Source organism: Rutilus rutilus, assembly GCF_951802725.1.
Source record: "Rutilus rutilus genome assembly, chromosome: 20".
Lineage (NCBI taxonomy): Eukaryota > Metazoa > Chordata > Actinopteri > Cypriniformes > Leuciscidae > Rutilus > Rutilus rutilus.
In genome coordinates, this window is record NC_140225.1 from 7,713,423 (window position 1) to 7,740,040 (window position 26,618).

The 26,618-nt window shown below is 37.7% G+C and overlaps 2 protein-coding genes across 10 annotated transcripts in view; both read right to left on the minus strand.

Annotated features, from left to right (window-relative positions):
* Positions 1–2,135: 2,135 nt before the first annotated feature.
* On the minus strand, positions 2,136–10,929 carry vdac2 (voltage-dependent anion channel 2). The gene is made up of 9 exons (XM_084391845.1): positions 10,749–10,929; positions 8,432–8,503; positions 8,287–8,336; positions 7,916–8,068; positions 7,170–7,222; positions 5,183–5,410; positions 4,522–4,672; positions 3,403–3,460; positions 2,136–3,003 (listed from the first exon to the last, which is right to left on the minus strand). The coding sequence occupies exons 2-9, from the start codon at positions 8,496–8,498 to the stop codon at positions 2,912–2,914; spliced, it is 852 nt and encodes a 283-aa protein (XP_084247971.1). The 5' UTR covers positions 8,499–8,503; positions 10,749–10,929; the 3' UTR covers positions 2,136–2,911.
* Positions 10,930–15,423: 4,494 nt separating this feature from the next.
* marchf8 (membrane-associated ring finger (C3HC4) 8) overlaps positions 15,424–26,618 on the minus strand; it is a 99,554-nt gene continuing 88,359 nt past the window's right edge. For all 9 annotated transcript variants that reach the window (XM_084392376.1, XM_084392374.1, XM_084392372.1 and 6 more), the window contains 3 exons: positions 25,489–25,669; positions 22,389–22,524; positions 15,424–17,992 (listed from right to left, as the gene is read on the minus strand). In XM_084392376.1, the coding sequence (XP_084248502.1) occupies positions 17,688–17,992; positions 22,389–22,524; positions 25,489–25,669 (622 nt within the window). In that variant the 3' untranslated portion in view covers positions 15,424–17,687. The remainder of the gene's footprint in view (positions 17,993–22,388; positions 22,525–25,488; positions 25,670–26,618) is intronic.

The following is a 26,618-nucleotide window of genomic DNA, read 5'->3' on the forward strand; positions in this document are numbered from 1 at the left end:
GAATATCAGATGTGAAAACTTAACCTCCTGAGACCCTGCGACCTCATATGAGGACATTACATTTTTGCCTCTTGACACAAATTTGTAAATCTTAGACCTGTTGGCCACATTTAGGGACACTGCCCACACCATCTTGTGGTGATATCACAACATTACACCAATGTCAGTGAGAAGAAAATGGCTGGAATATCAGCAAAACACTTCTTTACCAGTTCCCGAAAGAAAAATGACCCAGGTAAAAAATCTATTCAAATTATATGAATGAAACAAATGTATTTATGTACAATACTGTCTTTATCATCATATGGGGATTAAAATTTGACATATTTTAGTAATAGTAGCACTCTAGGACATCAGTAAATGTGAAGCACTCGTTTGAGGACATTGGGACTATATAACGTTATTTATTCTACCATGTGGTTAGCTAATCTTGGGAATATTTAGATGGATCACAATAGCATTGAAAAAACAACATTTGTCTGTGTGTGTGTGTGTGTAAGCATCAGTGTTTATCACTTCATTTGTACTGACACTTCACATAATTGCTAGTACTATGGTAAATCATGGTAAATCACACTTAAAACATGGTAAATCATAGTAAATAATACTACAATATGGTTTATCAAGGTGAATCATGCTAGAATCCTGGTAAATCATTCTAGAATGACAATAAAATATGACTTTATTGATCTTAAAATGGATAAAAAAAATTCAGACTTTATTCCTCGCAATTCCGACTTTATTTCTCGCAATTCCGGCTGCATTTCTCTCAATTTAGGTTTTATTCCTCGCAATTCCAACTGTATTTCTCACAATTCCAGCTTTAATCCTCGCAATTCTGACCTTATTTCTTGCAATTCTGACTGTATTTCTTTCAATTCCGACTTTATTTTTCACAATTCCGACTTTATTCCTCACAATTCCGACTTTATTTCTCGCAATTCCGACATTATTCCTCGCAATTCTGACTTTATTTCTCGCAATTCCGACTTTATTTCTCACAATTCCAAATTTATTCCTCGCAATTCCGACTTTTATTCCTCGCAATTCCGTCTTTCTCACAATTCCAACTTTATCTCAAATCCAACTTTATTCCTCACAATTCCGACTTTATTTCTCGCAATTCGCTCCAATCCCCCATATCTCAGTCTGTTCCAGTGCTGCTCATCTCCTGGAGATGGTGGCCTTGAAAAACCCCATGCGTTGCAGAGCACAAGGCTGCACTGGGAAATCCCGTGTGCAATGCATGACATGCAATGTGCATCTGTGCTTGCAAAGTGAACGGAACTGCTTTGCAGCATGTCACACTGGCCAATAGGGGCTATTCCAGACAGGCTGGAAAGATAGAGGGAGCTAGTTAGAAAAAAAGCCACAGTTCAAAGGCTGCTCTGCTGAATTCAACTGTTTTTGGACTGTTACTGTTAGTTTGCACTTTAGCTTTTTTTATTAGCCATGTTTCAGGCTGTTTACATTTTATGTAGGCTATACACTCTGATGTTTACATTTTCAAATAAACTGAAAATGTCAAATGAGTATTTGTGTCATACAGTAAGATAGACCCACTGTACTCGTATGAGGACATTCATTTTTGAGAGAACTACTTATTGTATTAAGCTGAAATTTTGAATTTTGACTAATTAGGACCTTCTGGCCCCAACAGCAAATAAAATTTCATAAAGTTATGATAGACTCACTGTCCTCACATGAGGACATCCTTTTCTGCAAAAACTACTTCCTGTACAAAAACAAATTTTTGTTATTATATTAATAGCAAGGACAATTATAAAATGCACACCAAGCAAACTCTCGGGTTTCATGAGGTTTAGAAAGAAAACAAGCAGTGTACCATGTTTTAGCAAGTGACATTCATTTCTGCCCAAATACTGAATATTTTTGACCGAACCGCAAAAGATACAAGAAGCTTTTATTCTACCTTTCGAAAGTGAATAAGCCCGTTAAATTTACTTCCAATAACGGCTGTGAACATTTAGCACTATTTTTCCTCTGCTGCATGTCCACAATCCTGTTAAAACACAGATCTGCAGGACCATTTTTGGGTTGCTAACACGTTTCTGAGCTAGAGTTGATACATAAAAACACATTTGCTTTGTAATCAAGAAGAACTGTATCATAAATGAGTTTAAATAGTTTATTGAAAAGTTCAAACATACACATGAGGACCTCTGAGGTATTGTGAAAGCTTGGCCTCAGGGAATCAGGGTCATGATGCAACACCGGGAGCAAAAGGTACTGAACTCGTCTGTGCTGCAAATTAAAAAAAAAGGCCAGCCATGCCAGCTCAGGAGCACCAGCGTTCATCTCCCCTTTAGCCTACCCAAAAACTGCTCAGTTCAAGGGCAGACTTCATGTACAACGGTTACTCTGGATGGCTGCCGAAGGAAAAGTAAACTGCTTAAGCTCGTCCTTGCGTGCATGGAAAGAAGAAAACGGTATAACAGTTTTTAAATAATAGCAGGTATAATCTTTAATCTAGAGTTAAGTAGTTGCATGAATCGCATTCAGACGACTAAGGAATATCAGATACAATACAATACAATACAATGATGAAATCAGGGACAGTTGTCACAAACCCACCACCGTCTAACTGAGAAAAGAACAACAGGAAGCCACAGATGCCCTCCGTCCCAGAGAGTATTGAATTACTGCGGCAGTGCTGGAGACAGATGAAGAACTTGATTTGTAGCTGAATGTCTATAAGAGAACTACAAACAGATACAAACAAGTGCATTTGGACCAGAAGGGGGGGAAAAGAAACACCATGACATGATCGCTTTTGATGAGCCTTTGCTCCCATCCCATCCTGAATCCCCCTGCTGGTTGCTGTTGGAGTTAGATTTAAGGCCAGATTTCTCTGATATTCCCTTGTCCCTGATGTTAAGCAGGAGCAGGTCTAGGCCTCCAGCTCCAGGCCCAAGCCCAGCTTGTGGCCACCGGAATTGATGCTCTTTCCATCAACCAGGGCCGAGAGGGTCAACTTGATGCCTGAAAAAACCACCACAGATTTAAATCACAGGACCTTTTACAGCAGGGTTCCTGATCTGCAGAGTTTAGTTCCAGCCCTAATCGAACACACCTGGACAAGCCAATCACAGTTTTCAGAGTTACTAGGAAATCGCAGGTGAGTTTGATCAGGGTTAGAGCTAAACTCTGCAGGATTTGAGGAACCCTGTTTTACAGCATCCTAACTACACAAACGCAGAAGTCTACATAAAGACAAAATTATTAAAAGGGTGATGTTTCATGTTTCCAAATCACCTTGTTTTATCAGTCTACAAAGCTGAAGTCAAGCATATTTTGTGGTGAACAGATACCAACTATAAACTATTGAAGAATACAAGAAATTCTCATGTGTGAATAATAAGAGGAAATGCAAGACTTTACCTGGTCTCAGGGTCTGAGTGTAACCAACACCGACAAGGCTGGTGTTATTCACTTTAGCCTGTTGAAATGAGAGAAAACGTTGACTCATTTCTGAAGACATAGTGTGAGCATGCAAAGCCAAATGTAACATTCAAATCACAAACACATTCATGAGGAGCCTGACTTCCAGTCTCTTAAACAAAAGCTGTACTTTTAGTAGCGCCTCATGAATGGCACTTCGGCTCACAGAGTTGCCATCTGATCCTCAACAGCACACGGGCACAGATCTTTGGCAATGGGTCGATGCCAAATTCTGTGTAAAGAATTGATATAAAAGCTGTACTAAAATATGCCAATGGAAATCAGAGGCGGCTCTGGGGCTTTCTTTTGTTGCATCATAGCGACATTAAACTTTGTCATGGTCAATCATCACACATCTTTGGCTGTGAATGAGAACTATTGATCAACAACTGAGAGTGGGATACATTGTGTCCTCTTACTGTAATTCCTGTGTAAACACCCATTTCCTCTAAATAGAGGTCATAATGAAAAACACTGCTTGGTTGTTTTGTAAGATGCTATAAAATACAGCTCTGCCTTTTTGGCCTTGGCTGTGAAATTTATCCAAAGGTTCCTGTATGCATTTATTTGCAGTGCAAATGCACATTTTCATGGCATAAAGGACAGTGAAGATTATTAATAATGAAAAATAATAATTTGGAGAAACCAACAGAACGCATTATTAATTCGATGCTCCCTTCAACCTTTTCTATTTATGGAGAAAAGTACATTTAGGGTACATTTACACAACAACGACGTACTAAAAATGGAAACGTTTTTCTTTCGCATTTTTCACATACAGACGACAACGCTGTCAAAACGATCCCCGTTCACACGGATCCGCGAAAACGACAAAAAAAAATGCTGTATTCTGCTGCCAGGCCAGTAGTTGGCGATGTCACTTTGTTAAGAAACAACGTGCCTATAGACTGAACACCCCAAAACGCTGTTGTCGTGTACAAAGTTGAAAATGATGTAGTGTAAACGGCCCCTTAGAAATGTTCTTTTATGGGTTCAAATGCAGAAACAAACAGGTGCCCTAACTTGTGATTTCTGTAAAAGCAATAAGAGTTTACTCACACAGATGGAGGCGTCTTTGTCCAGCTGATACTTGGCAGCAATGCCGAAGCGAGTGCTGTTGTTTCCTGCTGTCCAGGCCAGGTTCACCGCTGTCTCCAGTTTATCACTCACTTTCTGGTAGATGGAGCCACCAAACTCTGAGCCATCATTACTGAAGGGAGACAAAATTAATGCAGTTTAGTTTAACCAAGGGCCAAAAGTTACACACTGCACCTTTAAATTGCAATAAATGAATAATTTATAAATGCACATTAACTCAGGACAATTCTACAAAGAGCTTGTCTTGCAACTCAGATTTTATAAAGATTGCACTCACAACGAATAATTACTAGACACAAAATATTTTAGAGAGAGAAAAAAATTCCCAAGACTTTAATGCTAATTCTCTAATGCTAATGCTAAATACATTATATATATATATATATATATATATATATATATATATATATAAACAAATCCTTCCATTTGTCCAGGTTGCCAATGGCCAGGCATATTTATAGAAACTCAATGCATCATTCCAGGGAAAACATAGTAAAATTCCTGACGTCTAAGCCAGCTCTGTGTAGATAATTTCTCATTATATCAACACTTCCCTCCACTAAAATAAACCAGGTCCAAGTCACAGGCACTTAGAATGATGTAGTGACGCTTCAGGACTTACACATTAGTGTGCAGCTGGAAGTCTCCCGTTTTGTAGCCTACAGCAAAGTTGTTCTGGGTCATCTTGGACTTGGCAGTGTCGAAGGACATCTGGTAACCAGCGAGCCATCCCTCATAGCCCACCACTGCAGCGCCGTGAATGGTCGGGCCGGCAAAGTCGAAGTCAACATCACAGCCCAGGTTGACGTACTCGCGCTTGTATGCGGTCTTGACTTTCCCACTCTTTTTTCTGTTCATGAAGGAAAATAAACAATTTAGCATCCTCTTTAGTGGAATTACATTTGTTTACAAGATGATTTTTAAACACATGGATTATTTGGCTTTTGACTAGCCATAAACCAAAATTCTGATCTGCAGAAATATAAACTGTTTAGATTGTTAATGTCTGTTAATGTCCCTCCCTTCAAACAAGTGATACATCTGTGTAACAAATAACTTTGAAATAATCATGCAGTTCTCTTGGAAAGCATTTGGATAATAAAACCACACTAAAAATATAAATTTCACTGCTTTAGATAACATACCAAATCAAGCAGCAAATAACTCAATTCTAGACCACCTCTTTTAGAAATATTGATATACTTTTGCTTTTATGTTTATATTTCCATATATTTTTCATTTTAACTTTAGTTTTATGCTTTTATCGTTTTGTTTTTCTATTTAGCTTTATTATTTTACTTCTAAAACTTATTTTACTTCAGTTAGCGGCCAAAGCAACATTTCTTCAAATTTTTATATTCTTATTTTCTTTCAGCTTAATTTCAATTAATGAAAACATTTCATTTTGTAGTCGTTTTAGTTAACAATAACAATACTACTAAGAATTTTCCAAGCCATTTTTTTAACCAGCTGATGGCCAGGTGATTTTAGTGGATGTATGAAGTCAGTGTAGTTCATCACATTTTCTATAAATATGATCCACTAACATTGGACAACCAGAAAGAGTTACAACACTTAGTCTTAATTTTGCATATTAACTGTTTTCTTTTTTTAAACCTGTCAAACTTTTGTGAATATTTAGCTTGAAAAGTGTGCTTACGAGATGGTTTAAAAATAAATGCCACAAGGTGTGATATTTAATTATAAATACGCGTTTATACTTATTCAGTTCAAATACTATTTGGGACTGCACCATAAATCATCTATTTAGGCCAACGATGTAAAAAAATAATTTGCATCCATCATGATCCAAAACATCTGATTTCAAGACAATCCAAATTCAAATCCAGATTCCATAGTGAGGGACATAAAGTCATGCCTTGGTCATACCATTTCATTCACTGCACCATTTATAAGCAACTCAAAGCTCAAGCCACAGCTTATACTGAGGCTAGCAAAACCAGTCCATTTTGCATTGTCTGCACAATAAAACAGAGCAAACAGCAGTGCTGGTGAAATACACTACCATTCAAAATTTGGAGTGTTTTTTTGTTGTTTTTAGAAAGAAATGAACACTTTTATTCTGCATTAAATTGATAAAAACGACAGTAAAGACATTTATATGTCTATTATTTAGGTTATTTATAACCCCAAACTTTTGAACAATGTATAACGGTGAATAAATCAACAACTTGCTCAGACACACACTGCTCTTCACTCCTCTGCTACACGATACAAAGCCCCTACCGTGAGCTACATGAGCCTATACATCAGCAAAGGCCATGTCAGCGCGACTGTCATCTGAGAGCACGGACCCTAATGACACCAGACAGGTGCCACTCTCCTGAACGATTTACAGTTCTCAGAACATGAGGACTGCGATGTCCAGCTTGTGTGAAAGTAACCTTGAGATATGCATCAATGCACAACAAAACAGCTAACTTTGTCACATGGCGGCACTTGAATTGCTCAATACAGTATTGATTTACAGTCCTCCGTGAGAGACAATATAGCATCTGCCATGACTCAACTAAACACGTGCACAGAGAAATCAGTGTTTCCATCCAAATCTGAAGCTTTGGTGCCAGTGGAGAAAAGGAATTATTTACCCTGTGTTTGGTGAGAAGGTTGTGTCAAAGGTCAGCTTCAGTCCCTTCGCAATCTGGAAAAAAAGTGACAAACCCAATTATTATCCACGTTAAAAGAAATACACCAAGATTGGTGACCATTCAATGAATCAAACTAGAGTTCTCAACGGGTCGGGTCGGCCCGACAAACCCGACGGGACCCGCGGGTTCGGGTCGAAAATTTAATCAAATGACTCGGGTCGGGTCGGACCTCGGGCTTAATCTTTTCCGCTCAGTAAAAAAAAAAAAAAAAAAAACATTTATTAATCATCGCTGCTGTTCACCGTAAAGAAAGTCTGGCTGCTGCGTAATGTGCATCATGGAGAGGGGCGGGGGCAGACCTGACGCCGCTGCGTGCGCGGCTGCGCGCCTATAGAGCCTGGAGAAGAAGATGGAGTTGGTGAGAAGTAAACTTGCCGCAGGTGAATTCACCGTCGCTACTACAGCCTATTTATATATTTAAAGTTTATTGTTTCAGTTGTTTGTATTGTTAAAAGGCGTGAACATTAAAGGTTGATTTGAATTCCCGTCTGCTGGTCATGATAATACGTTTATGAGAGAAAAAAAAAAATCCGCCGCGGCGTCAGACCGTGGGCCGGGTTCGGGCAGATAATTCATGTTTATGTGTCGGGTTACATCGGGTCCGGGCTTTAAAAGCCACGGGCCGGGTCGGGTCGGGTTGTCATTTACAGGCCCGTTGAGAACTCTAAATCAAACTGCATTCAGACCTGGTCTTCAATGGTGATCTCTGTGCCCAGGGTGTTGTCAGTATTCCACTTCTCTGTGAAGGTCAGACCATACTCAGACCTCTTGTATTTGGTTTCCAGGCTGCCCACCACTTTGCTGGTGTCAGTGTTGGAAGAACCAGAGGTCTTAAATTCCTATAGAAACAGGAAAGAGAAATATTTCAGGTCATATTCAGGGAGCAGGCGTTTTGCTTTATCAAATAAGTCATAGTGGATTTGTGTTAAATGCATTAAGTGCTAACATAAGAAATAGGCTACATGATGTATATGGAATAAACTAATGTGTTTTGAATTAAACACCCAGGAAGTGACAAAAGCAGTGGTTACATATTTAATGAAAATAAAAGTCTCACCACTCCACTGCTTGATTTTGTCTTGACATCGAGCTTCACCATACCGAAACCTTTCAGAAAATAAACCAAAGGAAACGATTACAGAGAAAAAGAGAAAACTAATGGTAATTTTTCACATGAATCAGTGGAGTTTTAAAAACGTTACCATATCCTTTGTTGAAGATGTCTTTGGCAGACTTGCCAAGATCAGCATATGTTGGGGGAACAGCCATTTTATCTATTTAAAAAAAACAAAAACATGTGGGAATAATTAGTGGGTCAGGAGAACATCGTAACATTAATACACCTGTTCAGAATACAGCAGACCAACACATTTAAATGGTAACAATTGATCAGAGCCATTCAATAGCTTTAGGACGTTTTGGGTGGTCTACGGTATCTCTAGCTTTCCATGGTTAATCGTAGAGAGACAGTGTCATATCAGTTTGATAAATGCCCTAGCCTGAATGCAGCTGCTCTGCTCAAGCTAATCTGAACTGACAGCAGGCCACACCTAACTGAGTCACTGAGACAGGAAGTGACGCACTCCACAGTGACCTACAAGTGTGCAACATGTGTGCGCAAGTCAGCATGAGAAGCAATTATGTGACTGGAGGTGAGGGGTGGAGACACCAAATTAAAAAACAGCAAGCCTTTAGTTTTTGGTATAAGGACTGCATAAAACAAATGTTCAAATGCTTGTTTTCGGTTGGTTGTGTATGAGGAACACCACACAGAAACTGTGCAGTATAAAGGCGGTGTCTAAATCAGGGGTGTTCAATTTTGCTCCTGGAAGGGCACTGTCCTGCAGAGTTTAGCTCCAAACCCAATTAAACACACCTGAACCAGATAAGCAAGGTCTTACTAAACATACTGGAAACTTCTAGGCAGGTGTGTTGAGGCAAATTGGAGCTAAATTCAGGAGAGTGGCCCTTCAGGAACAGGTTTGGACACCACTGGTTGAATAAATGCACAGAGATCAATTCATTTCATCATGGAATACCAATGAAGAGACCACTCACAATGCATTAGATGTGCAAATAGATGTAAAATTAAAAATAAAATAAAATAAAAGATCACAACTCAGCATGCAAAATTATGTAGAATTAATTTCTACCCCTGTAAAGCTGTGCTCACGTTAGAAATATGTAGGGATGTACTGAAATGAGAATTCTGGGCTGAAACCGAAACTTCAGGACGCACTTGGCTGAAAACCGAAACCAAAAATACTTTAAAAAAATTATAATGTATTAAATTTTTTATAAATTAATATTAAATAAACATATTATTCTTCATTCAGTTCTATGCAACAGAATCAGATTTATTTTTTGACCAATTATCCATAATGTATGTTCCTACAAAGCCATTTTTGACAAAAAAAAGGGAAAAAAGTAGTGGTTTGAGAAGAGATGTTGCTGCAAGAGGGAGAAGTTATTTTAAAGATCACGAGGTCACATGAATTTCATTTATAATAAATACACAATATATCATAAAAAAAATAAGAATTGTTCATTCTGATTTCATTGTGTCAGTTTCCCCTGACTGACCAATCGGGTCTAATCCAGTCTCCCAGGCTTTAACACTCATGGGAAAAAACATCTAACCAGAATGGTGGAGAATAGCAGGACAATTACGCCTGGCAAGCACTGTCAATAATGTGAAGACAACCAGATTAGGAAATAGACTATAATTATACATCCAAAAAGAGCTCAATATTTCTCATGTCACAATATAATTCATCACTGTGACCTTTATCATACAGGTAATGTAGTAGGAATGGCTGGTCCTGTAGACATGACAGGCGTTTCTATGGCTTTCTGTTCAGGAAGTAGTAGGCTGAATTCCAGCTGCAGATGAAATATTCTTCCAGCATAGAAACAATTCCATATTAGTCCTTCTAACGTAAAAACGGAAAGCCTAAGGGGGGGAAATGTACGTGCAGGAATCGTATCGATTAATAATCAATTCAGCTGGGGTTTGAGAACTGCTTTATTATAAAGGGCAAAGTAAGGGCAAGGCTATTTGCGGATCTCCTTCCCCATTTTAACTACCCGAAGGAAACCCGCATGTAACACTTAGAACAAAACCAGACAATGGTAACTTACAGCACGAACTATGGTTACATCTTAAGCAAAACAGAGACACAATATCTCCAAAAAGGATCTGTTTGAGACGGGACCGGCGGCTCTAGTACTGTGACAGTGAGGCTGCACTCATGGCAGTCTGCGGAAGCTCACACGCTGATCACTTAAAGCTACACCGTAGATGAGGCGGTAAAGCTGCTGACTCGAGCTCATGTCACGCTATGGCAGATCTCAGGCTGAGTGCTGCTGTGTGACACTAGAACAGGCCGATAGTCCGAGCTCGGAGTGATTCGGCTAACGCGAGCTAATGTGCTAGCACTAAGTAGAAAGCAAGCAAATTAACAACTCCGAAGCTGATATGTTCGTAATATATGATTCATGCTTCTCACACTGACTTACCTGTCAAAATGAGTGGAGTGGAGTTATTCAAGTACGCCTGCTTAAGTTATTCCCAGCGCTGTACCAATGTGAAGGGTCTGGCCAGTTGGAGGGCGAAATGAAGGAGACTGTAATGTAACACACCCGTGCCGATAGCCTCCTGCTCAAAGGACCCCAGGCTGTCTCATCGGTGCCTGACGGTAAATGTCACCAGCCAAGAACACGTGCCTTGTACTGTATTTTTTTTTTTTATTGCGCATTGCTTGTTTGACATCAAAAATAAAAATAAAATAATTACCCTTAATTGTTATTATTATTATTCAGTAGAATAAAATCCATGAGAATATGTACTGAACATCACTTTTTTGATCACATAACGGAAACAATATTATTACAATTTTGAATAGGATTTATTTCATTTCCGTTTTAGTAATTCTAGTTCTTTAAAAACTTATTTCAGTTTGGGTGGATGGGGTAAAACCTCAGTAGTGGGGTAAGATGGCCTCTTTGAATCGTTTCACATTTTGTTCTATTACAGCTAAATTAGCAAATGTTTCATCATCATCATACTGCACATGCTAAACCTAAATAGGCGCGAACAATGTTACCCTAATTGTTAAGACAACATTTTGTTCGAGTTAAAAATGTAATAAAACGTATGTTTAAATAAATAAAATGTAATTTTATCACATCTAATATTTATACTTTGTTTCGGCTTTATTTTAATTCATTTACTTAATTAAATATGTAATAGTATTAGTCAGTGATAGCACTGCTTTCTGGCTTTCAGTTCAGTGAAGGTAAAAAACGAAAGTGTGCTTCGTTTACATGGAAATGATTGTTGAACTCGAGTTACAATTCTGAATCCTGAAGCTATAAACATTGCTATTTAGCTATTTAGCTTTACATATTCGCTGTTTTAAATAGAGAACATGTTGCCATTTACTCAGCTAAAATCATAGGGTTTTCTTTGTGTTTCCAGAGACTTTGAGTGTCTTTCATTTCACTTTCAACTTTAAAGTAAGTTGGATTCTAGAGCTCGATGACTCACGAGCACGAGCAATGCATTCACTGGCCTCTTGAGGCTGCTAAAGCATCTCTATTCTCTTAGGTTGTTCATGTAAAAAAAAAAAAAAGTGGGTTTGGCACTACCTTCAGCTAGTTTGTTCTTTATGTTGTGATGTTTTACATGATTTTGCTTGTTATTAATAAAATGACACATAATATCTGAAAGCGCTAATATGCTATTGTATTTTGTTGTATTCATGCGTGAATTGGGACTACTATTTTGAAGTGTTGTGTAATGAGTGGAGCACGGAAGTAAAGAGAAAAGAAGACTGATCACTATATAAATTTTGTATATAGGCTACTGTATCATAGACATAATAAATTCAATACTCTTTGTATTTATTATGTCTATGTACTGAATAGGCTACTACAAAATTTCTCTGGTTAATAAAAAAAGTAAACAAGACGGATCTTAATTTATCTAATTGTGAAATGATTTGCTTAAACAATGAGATTTAGAATATTCCAATTAAAAGTACATGGGGGATTCATTTAACAATATTTTTTTATTTGTAGACAGCACCTGAATTTTTCACCTCGCTTTTCCAAAACAAAAAATATATTTAATAGTTGGCTTCAGAGAGATTTGTAAATTGTTTGTAAAAAGAGTTTTTTTTTAATCCAAGACAGTATCTTTAGATCTTTAACAGTAGATGGCCTAATCACACCTCAAAAAATATTGATAAGATTTATTTGGAATAATAAACTTTGAAGTTCTGAATTTTGATGATACTAACAACACATTTATGTGTTGATGATGATTGCTTGGAACAGATTCTATGTGGTATTTTATCCCTGATAACATATTTAATAGGGTGGGGTTGATTAAATGCAATTAATCCACTGGTAAATTACCTATTAAATTGGTTCTACAAAACATTGCACATTAAAGCTTTAAAGGTTAGAAGGCCACATGTATTTATTATAGAAATAAATAAAATCATAATAAAGGGCCTTACAAAATTTGGAGCAGCAAACGATAACTGCGCTAATTTAAATATGACACGCAATTCATCTAAATCTAAGTATTTTAACATTAATCCACACAACAGATGGATTTTATTTGGAATTTGGCGGTCTCTTTTGACACCAACTAAACCATTTGATTCCATCTGGACTGTGTTTGAAAAGATACATTTCCACTGTATCATCTAATTGTCTGCATGAGTGCTTGGTCCCCGATGACTGCCAGATTTATCACTGTAACTGTTTTTGTTAACCTTCATTTGAAAGGTGGTCCTTCATGCTCAACATATGAGTTAAATAATAAATGACCTTTAATTGATTTGTTATAGTGCAGCTTTGCATTAGTTATGCTAATGTAGAAGAAGCAGATTGGACAACAAATGTGACTTTTGAGCATTGAGCATGCTGTTCATATACCAGTAATTAACAGTATAGTGCTGATATGGCGCTGTTTCCAAATGTTTGATGTTGGCAGGCTCATTTTGAATTGCAGATGATTCTGTGAAGACACTGAGGACAGCAGAAAGGACACGTTTCTGCTGTGTCCTCTAGAGCTGAGGTCAAACGCATCAATTAGAGAAGTACAGCGCATGACAGCATGTGCTTCTGACGAAAGCGTCCTCCACAGTTTTTTTTTTTTTTTTTTATCTACATGAAGATAGATTAAAAAATATTAATGGTACACCTTCGTTAGGCTCTAATGGGTTTATTGCCTTCCTATCTTGTAACACGTAACACAATCAATCAAATCAATCAAATGTGTATTAAAGCCACTGTCCTGATTATATATTATGTGTTCTAGTGGTTATTCCCATTTTGGCCATCCTTTCTCAAAAAAAGAGATCTTAAAGTCACCATGAAATCAAAATTGATTTTTTTTTTTAATGGAATATTGCAGTATTTATTATAAATTATATATCCATTATATATCGTAACCTTTAATCAAAATAATTTCCCCTCCTTCATGAAATGACATCTCTTCTCTTCTCTGATGATGTGTGACTCGGCGTGAGGGCGGGACAACCTGTCACTCACATGACATCACAGCAAAAGCAAACCACAATCATTCAATCAATTCCCGATGGACACAGTCAAATCCCACCCGACATTATTTCTTGTTTGAGAAGCCGTTTCATGTCGACTTTAATCTCTAGAGACTAACCTGATACAAAAAATATACACTCCAACATTCAAGTGTTTGAAATGCATATGAAAAATCTCCATCGATTTGGAATACAGAGTTTTAACCGAACTAACAAGCTAATAAACTTATCGTGATGGATATTTGCAGGTCATACATGCATTTTACATGTAAGAAGCAGGTAATATTTCTGCAATAGTACTAATAAACTGAATGTGTTTTAAACACACAGTAACCAGGTTTATATGTATGATCAACAAATCCTATTTCGTTCAATCTAATACATTTGATCTAATTTAATATGGCTTGTTCCACAGCATACCAATTCATACTGAATATTTTTTTTCACAATTAAGAGATTTACACCGATTTAAAGCACTTTTGAATAAATTCATTTTGAAAATATGATTATTTAAATAAAATCAAAAAGATATATAGTTAACAATAAAGCATGCCATGATTTTTCTTTTTTCTTTTTGATTGCAGAATGTATGACTGACAAATATGCATCACATAAATAGTTTGTTAAAAACGTGTAATATAAATAGGTGCAAATTTGATATGCAATTCAGATATAGGCATACATAGTTTATCTTGGGTGTATAATAATGATATGCTTTTAGATCAATGCTGGAGAGGCTGGATGTAAAGTCAGTTTTCAGTGGCCATTTTATGAACTGAATTTTATTTTCCTCATGTGCTTTTGAAAATGTTGAAGGACCATTTGAAAGTTTTACGGTAAGGCACATTATGTTTATATAGATTTTTCACGCCAAACTTTATTTGAAAATGTCTTATAGTCATTGTGTATGTGACTTACATTTACGGTTTCCGGTGTCCTGTCAAAGGGGGAGCTAAAGACAAAGACATGGAGCTAATAGGATTATATATGTAAGCTGATTGAACCTTATGACCCCTGGGCTTATATCCACTCAGTAAGTTCTGTTTCTTTCTGTATATGACTCATGCACAGTGAGTGATAATTTAATGCTTCATATTCAATTTCTTAAATTGCTGGTTAAAAAAAAAAAAAAGACTTTTGCCCTGTTATGACAATTAACTTAAATTAGCATGTCAATGTAATTATAAAATTAGGTAAGAACTTGAGATCTCACAGCAGAGAAAACAAAACTCACGAGTCAGTGACAAATAAACCGTGCAGTTCGACACTGGCTAATTTAAGATTTCTTTTATTGCTCCACTCAGTCTCCCTTAAAAACACAGCACAAATGTAGTCACTCATATCCCAGCAAAGGAACTTAAATCATCCGGATAAAGGTGGTAATACTGAGGAGAAAAAAGAGAAACATACATAAAATACAAAACTATACATGTAAATTACAGCCTTTTCAGTTTCACAAAACCAGTATTTATCCACTGAGAAAGCCACTAAGTGAAATTGATCAAATCCACTGATGTTATCTATTTGACACAGTGTTTATAAAAGGCCTTGACGACACATAAATGACCAACTGAGAATTTCATTGACTTTTCTTATGGGAAATAATTTAACATATCCAGGCAGTTTTCAGACCTTTAATCACTGTTATTACAGTCATTAAAAAAAAAAAACAAAAAAAACATCTTATACAACACAAGGCTGGTGAAAAATTCTACATTTTCTTTATTTGGTTGACTTTTTTTTTTTTTTTTTTTAATCCTCAAAAATGCTTAGAGAAACTATTAACTACTAGAGAAAAATTACAAGGAGATGCAAGAAACAGTCATGTTTTTCATATTCAAGCCAATTCAGTAGTAATGCACTGCAGTTTGATGCACTGAACACTTATGATGAACCATGAAACAAAACGAAAGATGACACGTCCATCAAAATATGATGCAGTGCAGTGCTAAAAAGAGATTTTGGAAAATGTGTATCTATTAAGGTGTTTCCACCACTAGCTAGTAAAAGGAGCCAGCTCCCATTGTTTTACAAATCAAAGAAACAAAACTTGTTTTCACTGAATCTTGAGAAAATGTCAAATATCTCTGCAGCTATGGGGATTTAATTCAAGATGGTAAGGATTTCCATGAGGCCTGGCAAACCAGTTAAGTGCCGAGCCCAACGACAGTAGTTTAATTCCATGTATCTTCACATATCTCCAACAAAATGAGAGCTGACAGGGTTGCATTAATTCATTGTTGTAGTGCATACATTGTGACGTTATGCTTGGTCGCACACAGACAGACCCAACTTAAGAAGATGAGCTTCACAAAAAAGATAGACTTGATAAGGAATACAAAAGCTATGCAATTAGCACTGTGAACATTGAGCATATTTTATTGGTCAAACGGCACAAAGCCAGTCAGAAGAGGTTAAAAAATTTTTTGAATGTGCATTGTCTGTGCAGTAGCTCTAGATGGCAGAAGTATCCTATACCTTGTGAACATATAAGATCATGAAATTATTAATTCCCAATAGAGTTTATAAGAAGCACAGCCCATGTACATGATCACTGCCAGGGACGTCAATCAAAGTCGTGTGTTCAGGTCGCTAAAAAAAAGCGTTATGTTAGAATGAAGGCCAAAACTAACATGGCTATTTTCCAACATTTAAAGCCATTGAAAAGCTATACAATATTCAGAATAAATATAACCTGAAATTACACCTATGGGAAATTTGCTATGATTGTTTTTAAAACCAAAACAAGCAGAACGTTTTAATAGTCCTGCTAAGTGGTTCATGTCATCATTGCTAAAACACCATTTCTGTTATTCAAGTTATAGTTAAAAATAAACTCCGAAGAAGTGCAGGAATGCCAGAAGCGAGCAGATCTTTGATAATCCATTTCGTGAAAGAAAAGAGAAACGAAATGAATCGGAAAACTCTGATTTATTTAACTTCCAAGTTTCCCGCCGGTCAAATTCCTAATGAAGGTAAATCTCTTTCATGATTCAAGATGCTACAATGGAGTTAATTTCGCTCAGTGAGAAATTTGAATTCTTTACATTCGCAACATACACTTTAAGGCCTGATTTACTAAAGTCTTTCACTACTCAAGGTTTCAGCAAATGCAAAAAACAGCAGCATAGCCAGTGACTAGTCACCGTATGGTATCATTTCTGCACATGCTAAGAGCCGTAGCATCGCACTTTAGTAAATCTAGCCCTTGATCGGATAAATATCGTAATTAGATGATCCGGATTATTTAGTTATCATCAGCTGATATAAAACAAAGCCTATGTCGTGTAAATTTCACAATGACTAAATTCAGAATGTTGAAATGGTTTTCTAAAGAAGATACATAACAGTACATAAATGTTCCCTCATTGCTCCTTCATATTCCTTTTTTTGTTCCATCCGAGGGGGTCTGCGGAGATACAAATGCACCTATAAAATGGGAGATGTCGCCCACAAAACTTCAAGTTTGTTTTAATGTCTTATCCAGGTAGAAAGTAACTGAATATATTATTAAAACAGGGGTCTTTAGGACAGGGAAATAAAAAGTGCTTATATGCATCGACTCCATCAGAACCAGCGGAGACACGTCCACACATACACAGCTCGAACGGTGGATTTCGACTCTTGTACGACAGCAGTACAATGGCAGTGGTTGGAATGATCCGAGATCTAGCGCACACACACTGATTCATTATGGTTAGCCAACAACTTACAGGAACAGATCGGACAAACGAACGAAGAGAAAATAACATCTAAACGACAAAACAAGTCCAGTCTCAGTCCTCTTGCCCAGTGCTGTGTGGCATCCACGTGTCCCGGAGCATGCGACGCCCCAGCCGGTCCTCTAGGGGGGTTGGGGAGGGTATATGTGGGCCAAGAGCGATCACACGTGCAGGATCTCCATACTGTAGTCCTCTGTCTCTGTGTACTGGGAAGAGTTTGTGTCCGACTGCGCCGGCCCGAGCGCCTCTTTATTCTCCAAGTTGGGCTCCAGAAGAGAGGGCTTATCAAAAACATTCTTTTTACAGGTCTCTGGGCGGTTCTGCACATATATTACTCTGTTGTAGGCCTTGAGTCTCTTCCACAACTGGATGTAGACCTTGCATTGCACGTACATGAACACCAGTCCGCCAGTGAAGCCTATGGCCACCACCACCAGCTTGGTCCAAAAGGGCCATTCCAATAGTCCTGTACGATAAACGAAAGGGAGTAAATCGCTGTAAGTATGTCACACACGTTACAATGCTTATTTTCCATTGTGACATGAATATCGGTTTACATTACAAGGATCAAACATAAGGGTCAATGACAAATAAGAGGGTCCTTAACAAAGAAAAAAAATATATTTATTTAAGTTCTTAGAAATGGGCTCCTTATGAGCTTGTCATGTTGATTTCATGTGATTTTAAAAAGCTTATAATGTTTGAATAATTAAAAAGACATTTGGTGTATCTGCCAAGTAAAAATGTACAATGTATATTATATTATATAGCATGTTAATTACACTACATGCATTTTGTTGTCACATCAGATGACTGATTTGGTTGTCTAAGGAGTTTAAAAAAATATATATTAATAAGCAGTTTTGTTGAAACTTTTGAATATTATTTTCAAACTACTTTTCTTTTACTTTAAGGTTTCTTTTCAAGAATTTTCTTCTCGTTCTTTTAATGAGGCTTTTACTTTATTATTTCAAGAGGTTCCATCTTGATATTTCCCCCAAAAAAAGTTAACATTTAAAGATGTTTTTAAAACAATCCCCATCATAGAAGAGGTGTATTCAGGTGGTTGTATGAATAAATTGCATTTTTAATGTATTTATAAATATAAATTAATAAATAATAAATTAAAAGATCCTCATGTCATTGACCCATATGCAGCAATCCTAACGCAAGATTGCAGTAATACATTACCCTACAGCAATATTGTATAAACTCTATGTGCATATGAAGTGATTCTGGATTACAACACAAAATCTAAAATATGCGTCAAGCACAACACTGGGGCAAACACAGGAGCAGGGATGCAAAGACAGGCGGCTGGAGTCCTGATATCCCACCCAAGCTTCTAAAGAGCCAGAAATGGACACAGGGCTATGATTCAGAATGCAAATACAGCATTTTCACCCTTGACCATTTTACCAAAATCATTACAAATGTCTGAGAAAGTGAGATCAGGAGCAAAGACATTTCAGGTGTTTCTCAGTCCACCTTCAGTGGAAATAAATTCCGCCAACCTTTGAGTTGTTTACACTTGCTTTCCTCTCTGGAATTAAGCGTTTGGAAATGTCAGGAAAGATCAAGTGTGAGGGAATTGCCATGTGCTACAGTACATCTCTAAATGCTACGGTCTGTTCAAGCACAAGGCCTTGGACAAGGAATACTGTACTACTTTCGGAGGCTCCGTAAGTCAGGCTGGGGTGCAGCTTTAGTCCACCTAACATGTTTATCAAAGGCAAAGGGGGAAAAAATTAGGTTAGTGACGCACTTACGGGACAGTCTTTAGCATTTCTGCAAACCTGCTTGATATTCTATTGATAGAAGTGGCCTTTTCAAAATCAATACCTTGTGTATTACAATACACCTAATTATATACAAAGGACCGATTTGATTGGTCCATCTCATTCATTACTCTGACAACTACACATTTGCCTTTGCAATATCAGAGGAGAGCAGATCGATACAGATTTATGTCAGTTTCGAATTCGATGAAAACACGCCACAGTCCATTCAAATGCAGCGCTCGCCTCTTTGTTCCACGCATTACCTCCAGTGTCATGTACAATTGCTTTCTCTTTAATTTCTTTGTGCCTGAATATATCCAGAAAATAGATTTAAGAAAAAAAAGAGGTCAGGCTGTGATAAGTGGCCATCAAGCCTGAAATTGCCTTTGTCCAGCATATTCGCAACTGACAGTATGGGGCAGCCGTGCACACTGCGTTCGGAGCGCGTTCTCGCTGTGAAGCATTATTGCCTTCATTCAGGCCGCGACTAGCATTCATGCTAGAGATGGCTGATGTAGAAGGAGGGAGAGAGAAACCTTCAAAGAAATAATTACAGTTAGAGGAAAGAGTTAGGAGGAAAGAATGGTAAATGTAAAAGCGTTTACCTGGTATTCTCCCCGCTGCATGGTTAAAAAGAGTTTGTTACTATTTCACTATTGGCAAAAGGTGAAGCCACTGATAGGGGGAGGAGGGTCAGGGGTGCAGGCGGATGGGAATCATATCTTAAGATAACTGCTGGTTACGAATGGCAAAAGAGATGAGGAATGACACGTGGAAACATTCAGGTGTGTGCATGCACTGCCTCTTGACTCTGCTCAAGCCTTACCATGCATGATGAAGGAAAGTCAATGGTGTAACCATGGTAACAGTGATCAAAGATCTTCCTTTGAAGCTACAGTTCTTGTACAATGAGGCGCGTGTGAATGGGCTCTTAATGTTAGGAGCAAATCAGTAAAGTGCCTGCTGTCAGACACCCATCAGCGTACGGGCCGAGGTCAGTGTCAAAACTCACCCAGAGTGCGGTAAAAGGATTGGCGTGTTTTAGTCAAGCACACACTTGCATCACAGCTCAAATCCAATATGGAAATAAAATCCATTGCCGTCATATTCTCTGAAGACTGCGCTCCACAGCTCCCTAATGGTATCGATTCAGTGGAGTTTGAGAGATGACCTGGGAGTAAATCTACTCTATTATTCGTGTACTAGTCTCCCATGTAGCTTAAGCCCAGTTCGCATCAAGAATGACAATTATAAAGTTTTAATAATCATTCTAATTCTATGAGAATATGTAAGTCCAGCCACATCTATAACAACATAGAGATCAATTTCAGAAAGTTTTTTTTTCCAGTTGGAGAATGATAAAAACATTGACAGCCTAACTTCAAAGATCTGTATTTTAGAAGTACGTGCGGCAATTATGTTGTTTGCCACTTGAAATGCTTGAGAACATTATTACCCATTGGTGTGAAAGCTAATACAGTTATCTCATTATAGTTATCTTTATAATTGAACAACGAACCCCCATCAGCAGCATTTCGGCTGATTGAACATGTTGACTGGCTGTTCAGGTTTTGTTTCGGTTTTAAATATCCGCAGTCCTAGCTCTTCTAATTTCTCTTTTAGAATGCAGAATATGGACTACTGCCATAACATACATGCTAGTTGCTCATTGGCTGTAGTCTATGCAATGTGTTCAAGCGCAACTTTTTGGCCCCAACGCAGACGACACCACAGTCGGCTTTTTTTAATCACTGATACGTCTTTGATGTCGGTTTGGTGTCTGGTCCTTTAGCAGCAGTTAAATCTGAGACAGTATCAAAATAAAAGACGAATGTAGAAAACAAAGCAGATTATACATTTTTACCCGCTACTAAAATAATATACACTGTATTAGAACTTCTGAAGAAGTGCGTTTTTTATTATGTAGGTATAGAGTATAAAATTCTACCTGAACAAACTACATCTCTACCATATTGGCTTTGTCCTTTGACCCTTACTGTATGTTCTTTAACCTACGATGTAAAATCAGTTTTGTTAAACAAGTACACTAACTACAAAGAACAACTTTCTCGGTACGTTTAGCACTTAAACTTGAAAAAAAGTTGTGCTTTTAATTTTTTACCTTTATTTGTGACTTTTCTGTGGTCTAATTGGATAGTAAAGTGTACATTATCCTTGTATTGTTCACCAACTGCATATTTAGATGTATTTAATGTATTGCTCTTAGAATACTATAGAGTAGGGAAGTATAAATCGGAAGTTTCGTGAAATCAGCCAATCAGATTAGAGTTTCCCAGTTGTGTTTCTGAGGGCACGCTTACATGACATCAATCAAGTTTTTCCTTTGCATTTTTCCATACAGACGACAACGTTGTCAAAAGCGCTGTATTATACTGCCAGGCCAGTAGTTGGCGATGTCACTTTGTAAAGAAACACTACACCCCTATAAACAATCTATATGTCTATGCATTTTAAGAAGGATGCTTAACGCATGCGAATGCACGCCACTGTTTTCACAAATTCACGTTTTTGTAGTTTACACAGAGATAATAACGGTATCATTTTCAAAAACTTGCACTTTGAAACCCGTTTTCAAAAGTTTGCGTTTTCAGGTCCCCAAAACGCTGTTGTCGTGTGAATGAACGGCCAAAACGCATAAAAAGTTTTCCATTTTTAGTTGAAAACTGTGTCTTGTAAACAGCCCCTAATATGTATTAGACGATCAGTAAAAGAATTGTGCTCTAGCTGTAAATGTGCCATTTGAGAATGAGACTATGAGACTATGAGCGCACCAGCTCACACATAATTAAAACGAGACACCCATATAAAGTTACCCGTATCTCAAAGAACGGATAAACCATCTGCATATAGGTAATGAATACATCAAGATATGCATCACTGAGTACAAGATGTAGCTGTCAGTCAGAGGAATGTGATTGTTCAATAAGCAACAGAACAATCCAGGGGGGACGTAAGGACAGCTGTATGGTACGGAGGGGGGAAGCAGGCAGACGGTGCTGGATGAGGAAGTGGGAGGTACAGTAGTGTTTAATTGGCTGGTGAAGGGTGGGCGTGGCTAACCTAGTTTGATCTCCTCTGCCGTGCGGTCAATGAGGACGTAGAGCGACCAGACGACACATGTGATGGCGATGACGTGAAAAGTGACCGAGCACATGATCTTCCTCCTCTCGCTGGCGGTCATCTGAAGCTTCTCCCACTGCAGACAGACATATTAAAAACACATTTAATCTTTAATTGTTGTCGTAAAAGAAGGACTTTGATGACTATAACCAATATAATAGTCTATATTCTTCAGAGTGCAGCACAAACAAAATCGGTGACCAGGCCTTTCTGCTCAGTAAATATTTCATGTGTGTTAGTGAGAGTGATCTCTGGTCTCTATGTCAAGCTATGAGCCAGAATCCATTTCAAATTTCCACATTTACCAGAACAGCATTATATTAACAAAGAATAATCAATTCACTTGTGTTTATTTAAACTGTAGCACACATTTAATCCAATTAAAAAGCCAAATATACTACACAGTTAGGGCTGCATGATAAATCATTTTAAAAGTGATCACGATTTCTGCTTCTCTCAATTAAGCATAATTGTCTGCGATATTTGCAGACATTTATCTGCCACTGGCTATTTATCCTGTTTCAATTTGATTTGACATTTGTAATATCTTGTATTTTTAACAAGCCTGGTTGCCAAATGTCAAGTGTTCAAATCCCCCAAACAGAGCTTTACTCTTAAGCGGATAGATTTTCTGTCCAGTGCTTTACTTTATCTTCCCAAGCTGGCAGCCATGTGCACGCATTCTCTCTGCTGATAACCTTAAAACACCGGAAAACATGCATGTTGTTTGTTTGGAGATCTCTGTGAAATTTTAGTGATCACTGTAATATTTTGCTCAAGAGTGGAAGTGTAATACAGATTCCTTTCACACGGCCGTTTGCGCTGTTTGCTGCGACTAAATCTGCGAGCAAACCTCAGCGATGAACTGTAATAATAACTGTAGTAATAACCTAAATCTTGACTGTATTGTTTGTGATTGCTGAAATAAATACATCTGTGCCACAGAATAAATTCATTTTGTTGTTGTTTTTAATAGGAAAATGTTAATAACATACTTTGGAATTGCTGAAGTCCTAATTAGGAATTTCACTGGTTTAGCTTTTGACAGAAGCTAATGCTTGTACCAGTTTATGTCATTTATATGATAAATATAATACATCCGGAAACTACATAAGGTAAAATAAACCATGCAAGTGTATGTTCTCTTGATTTGTGCTTATCTGAAAGTACAATAATTCTGATGAAATGTCAAAATGGAACTATTAGTTAAACCAGTTTAAGTTTAGCCCTATACACATATTACACGGTTAAAAGCCTGTTAAAAGGGATAGTTCACCCAACAACAACAAAAAAAATTGTGTCATCATTTACTCCACCCTCATGTTGAAATCTATGAAAAAACTATCAATCTATGTCAGAAGAAAGGAAGAAAGAAAGTCTTGCAAAGACATGGGGGCGAAAAAATGTCTATCCCTAATTAATGTGTTAATGTGGCTATTTTAACACATACTGCTAACAGGTGTATAAACTCAAGCATATCACCATTCAATCTTTAGACAAACATTTTCAGCAGAATGGGAAGTGCCACTAGCTCAGTGACTGTTATTGAAATGATTTACTGGTGTGAAAAAACATGACAAACCCAGACTTGAACAGAGTCCACTGTGACCCTCCCTGATGCTCTTGCAACTGAATGGGAGTGAACAACGGCAAACTTATTTCAACATCTAGTGGAAAAACTTTCTAGAAACCTGAATACTATTATAGCAGCATCTATGGTTTTGAAATAAAATGCTTTCAAGCACATACGGATGGAGTGCTTTGCTGTGCACGCACTTTTGGCCATGTTATAGTCAATGGCAAATGATTATATAAGCTTGTCAGTTTTTGTATGGTTACATAAGCATGTCAGTTTTTGTTTACACAGCCATAAAACATTTCATAAAATGATGTTATAAAACAGGAGACTCTATTAAAAGAGCAGACAGCATGTTTACAATGTTGACATACCTTGGAGTTTTTCAAACAGAGAACGGATGGAATGTTCAACATTTCTTATTTCGTCTATGTTAAAACTAAGCTATTTCAGTTTTGAAAAATGTATCACATGAGGACCCAATAATAGGTTCTGAAAAAAACAACTAAATGGGACACGAGCAACGATTTAACCAAGTACTGAGGATTAAGTTGGACCAAAAGTACTTATTTAACAATCAACCATTGTAAAAGCCCCACATCAGTAAATGAATAATCTGAATACTTGGGGGATGTTTCTCCCTCAGTGTCTATGGCTGTGATCATTCACATTTAATTCTAGTTGAGATTTCTTCTGGAAGGATGCTGACGTTGACATCCTGTGTTCATTTGTCAACAATAACACCTGCCAACATAACCACATTCATAAACTATTCAAAAGAACAATGGCTCAAATTTCAATTGACAGTCAGTGATAAAAAAACAAACAGTGAAATGAATCCAACCAGCAGAGTGTGCTGGTTAATGGTCAGCTGGGTTTGCGTCTTCAATAGGTCTCTTGAAGACACCTGGGAATCTCTCTCTCTCTCGTATGTCTGCTTAAGCACAATCTCTATGGTGACACAAAGGCTGTCCTACAGATGTCCTATTTTAAGCCCCATCTGAGACACACAGCATCATAAAAGTTAATTAAAAAGAGGAAGCAGTGGACAAAGACTGACCACTGAAGTGGCTGTTTTTCATGCTGAAAAAGTTCATGCCACTCGAAAACAATTTATTATAACAATTAATTATAAATAATATATTATGGTAATGAGAGAGATTTTAAATCCCCCAGTTTTCCACTCAAAAAGCCAAGCCAATGTTGATTCTCGTTTTATCACAAGCTCTGTCGCATTCTCTTTTTTTCCAGCTGACTCTTCTGCCTTTTTTTTTTTTTTTAAACGGGTGATTCCCCGGAGGTTTGAGATTAACTAATGGGACCTTATTGTGTTACCCCATATAAAAGGCTTTTCATAGCATGTTTGTCACTTGGTAGAGTCTGTAATGTTGTGTATGTACAGTATGAGCAAGTGCTCAATCCATATATTTTTGCATCTATATATGTATATGTCTGTGACATTACCTTGCGGAGTGGCTTGAGCTTGGTCTCCATGATGAAGTCATACTTGCAGAGCTCGCAGCAGCGTGTGTCGGAGCTCTTGATCCACTGCTGCAGGCAGCCCTGATGGACAAACCGCAAACTCCCAGTGCAGTGACAGGGGGTTATCAGTGGACTCTCATCATCCCCCTCACAGTGACAAATCCTGCAGTTTATTTACAGAGAGAGAGAGAGAGAGAGATGAGAGGAGAGAGAGAGAGAGAGAGAGAGAGAGAAGAGAGAGAGAGAGAGAGAGAGAGAGGAGAGAGAGAGAGAGAGAGAGAGAGAGAGAGAGAGAGAGAGAGAGAGAGAGAGAGAGAGAGAGAGAGAGAGAGAGAGAGAGAGAGAGAGAGAAACAAACACTCGGTCATCCTCCTAAAACCACTGCAGAGCAACATGAGCAACCACACACACACACACACACACACACACACACACACACACACAGCGGAATCCTATAATACTGGTTGTCTTGTGAGGTATCTGCAACTGATTTTAATATTTGTGAAGACTTTCAAGTCTTGAATAAAACAATTCTCAAAAAAAAAGAAGAAACACTTTTAAAGTGACTGACTATGTAGTGGACACTAGGACCAAAGCTGTTTGCCGGATAAACATACCACTAAATCAGAGGTCAGTGGCTGGGAATGACATACTCTGTTTCTGTGTTTTATTTACCATGTCAGTGCCACACTGTACACATAAATCTAAAATTTCTCTTTCCTAAAGGATTCGTGGAAAGTAATTCTCAACAAATACATCAACAGAACCAATAGAGGCGTACAACCGTTACACTTTAAATCACATAAGCAGGGGGAAGAAAGGAAAAGCAAAAGCTGTTTGTTAGTGGAAGGAAGGGTGGATTTGTGGAGACTGTCCAGAGGGGGAGCAAGATCTAAGCCGAAGGCTCAATTTATTCTCCATGTAAGCTCATTGCTGAGAAACAAATGAGATGTATTGAGATTGGATTGTAGATCTTCCTATGGGCTGCTGTGCTTTTTCTATCACTCGTGGGCATTTATGCATTTGAATTTAATTTCTGACTCAGCCAATGTTTAATAAGCTTAGAGGTCATCTGGGAAGCAACATGTACAAACAATTGTGTGCCAAATGTC

Excerpts from the sequence above, each read along its gene's own strand:
- vdac2 (XM_084391845.1), bottom strand. The coding sequence starts at position 8,498 with ATGGCTGTTCCCCCAACATATGCTGATCTTGGCAAGTCTGCCAAAGAC. Across the intron at positions 7,223-7,915 it reads AGATCACCATTGAAGACCAG|ATTGCGAAGGGACTGAAGCT; the intron begins GTCTGAATGCAG and ends CTTTTTTTCCAG. Across the intron at positions 5,411-7,169 it reads ACCTTCTCACCAAACACAGG|AAAAAAGAGTGGGAAAGTCA; the intron begins GTAAATAATTCC and ends CTTCATGAACAG.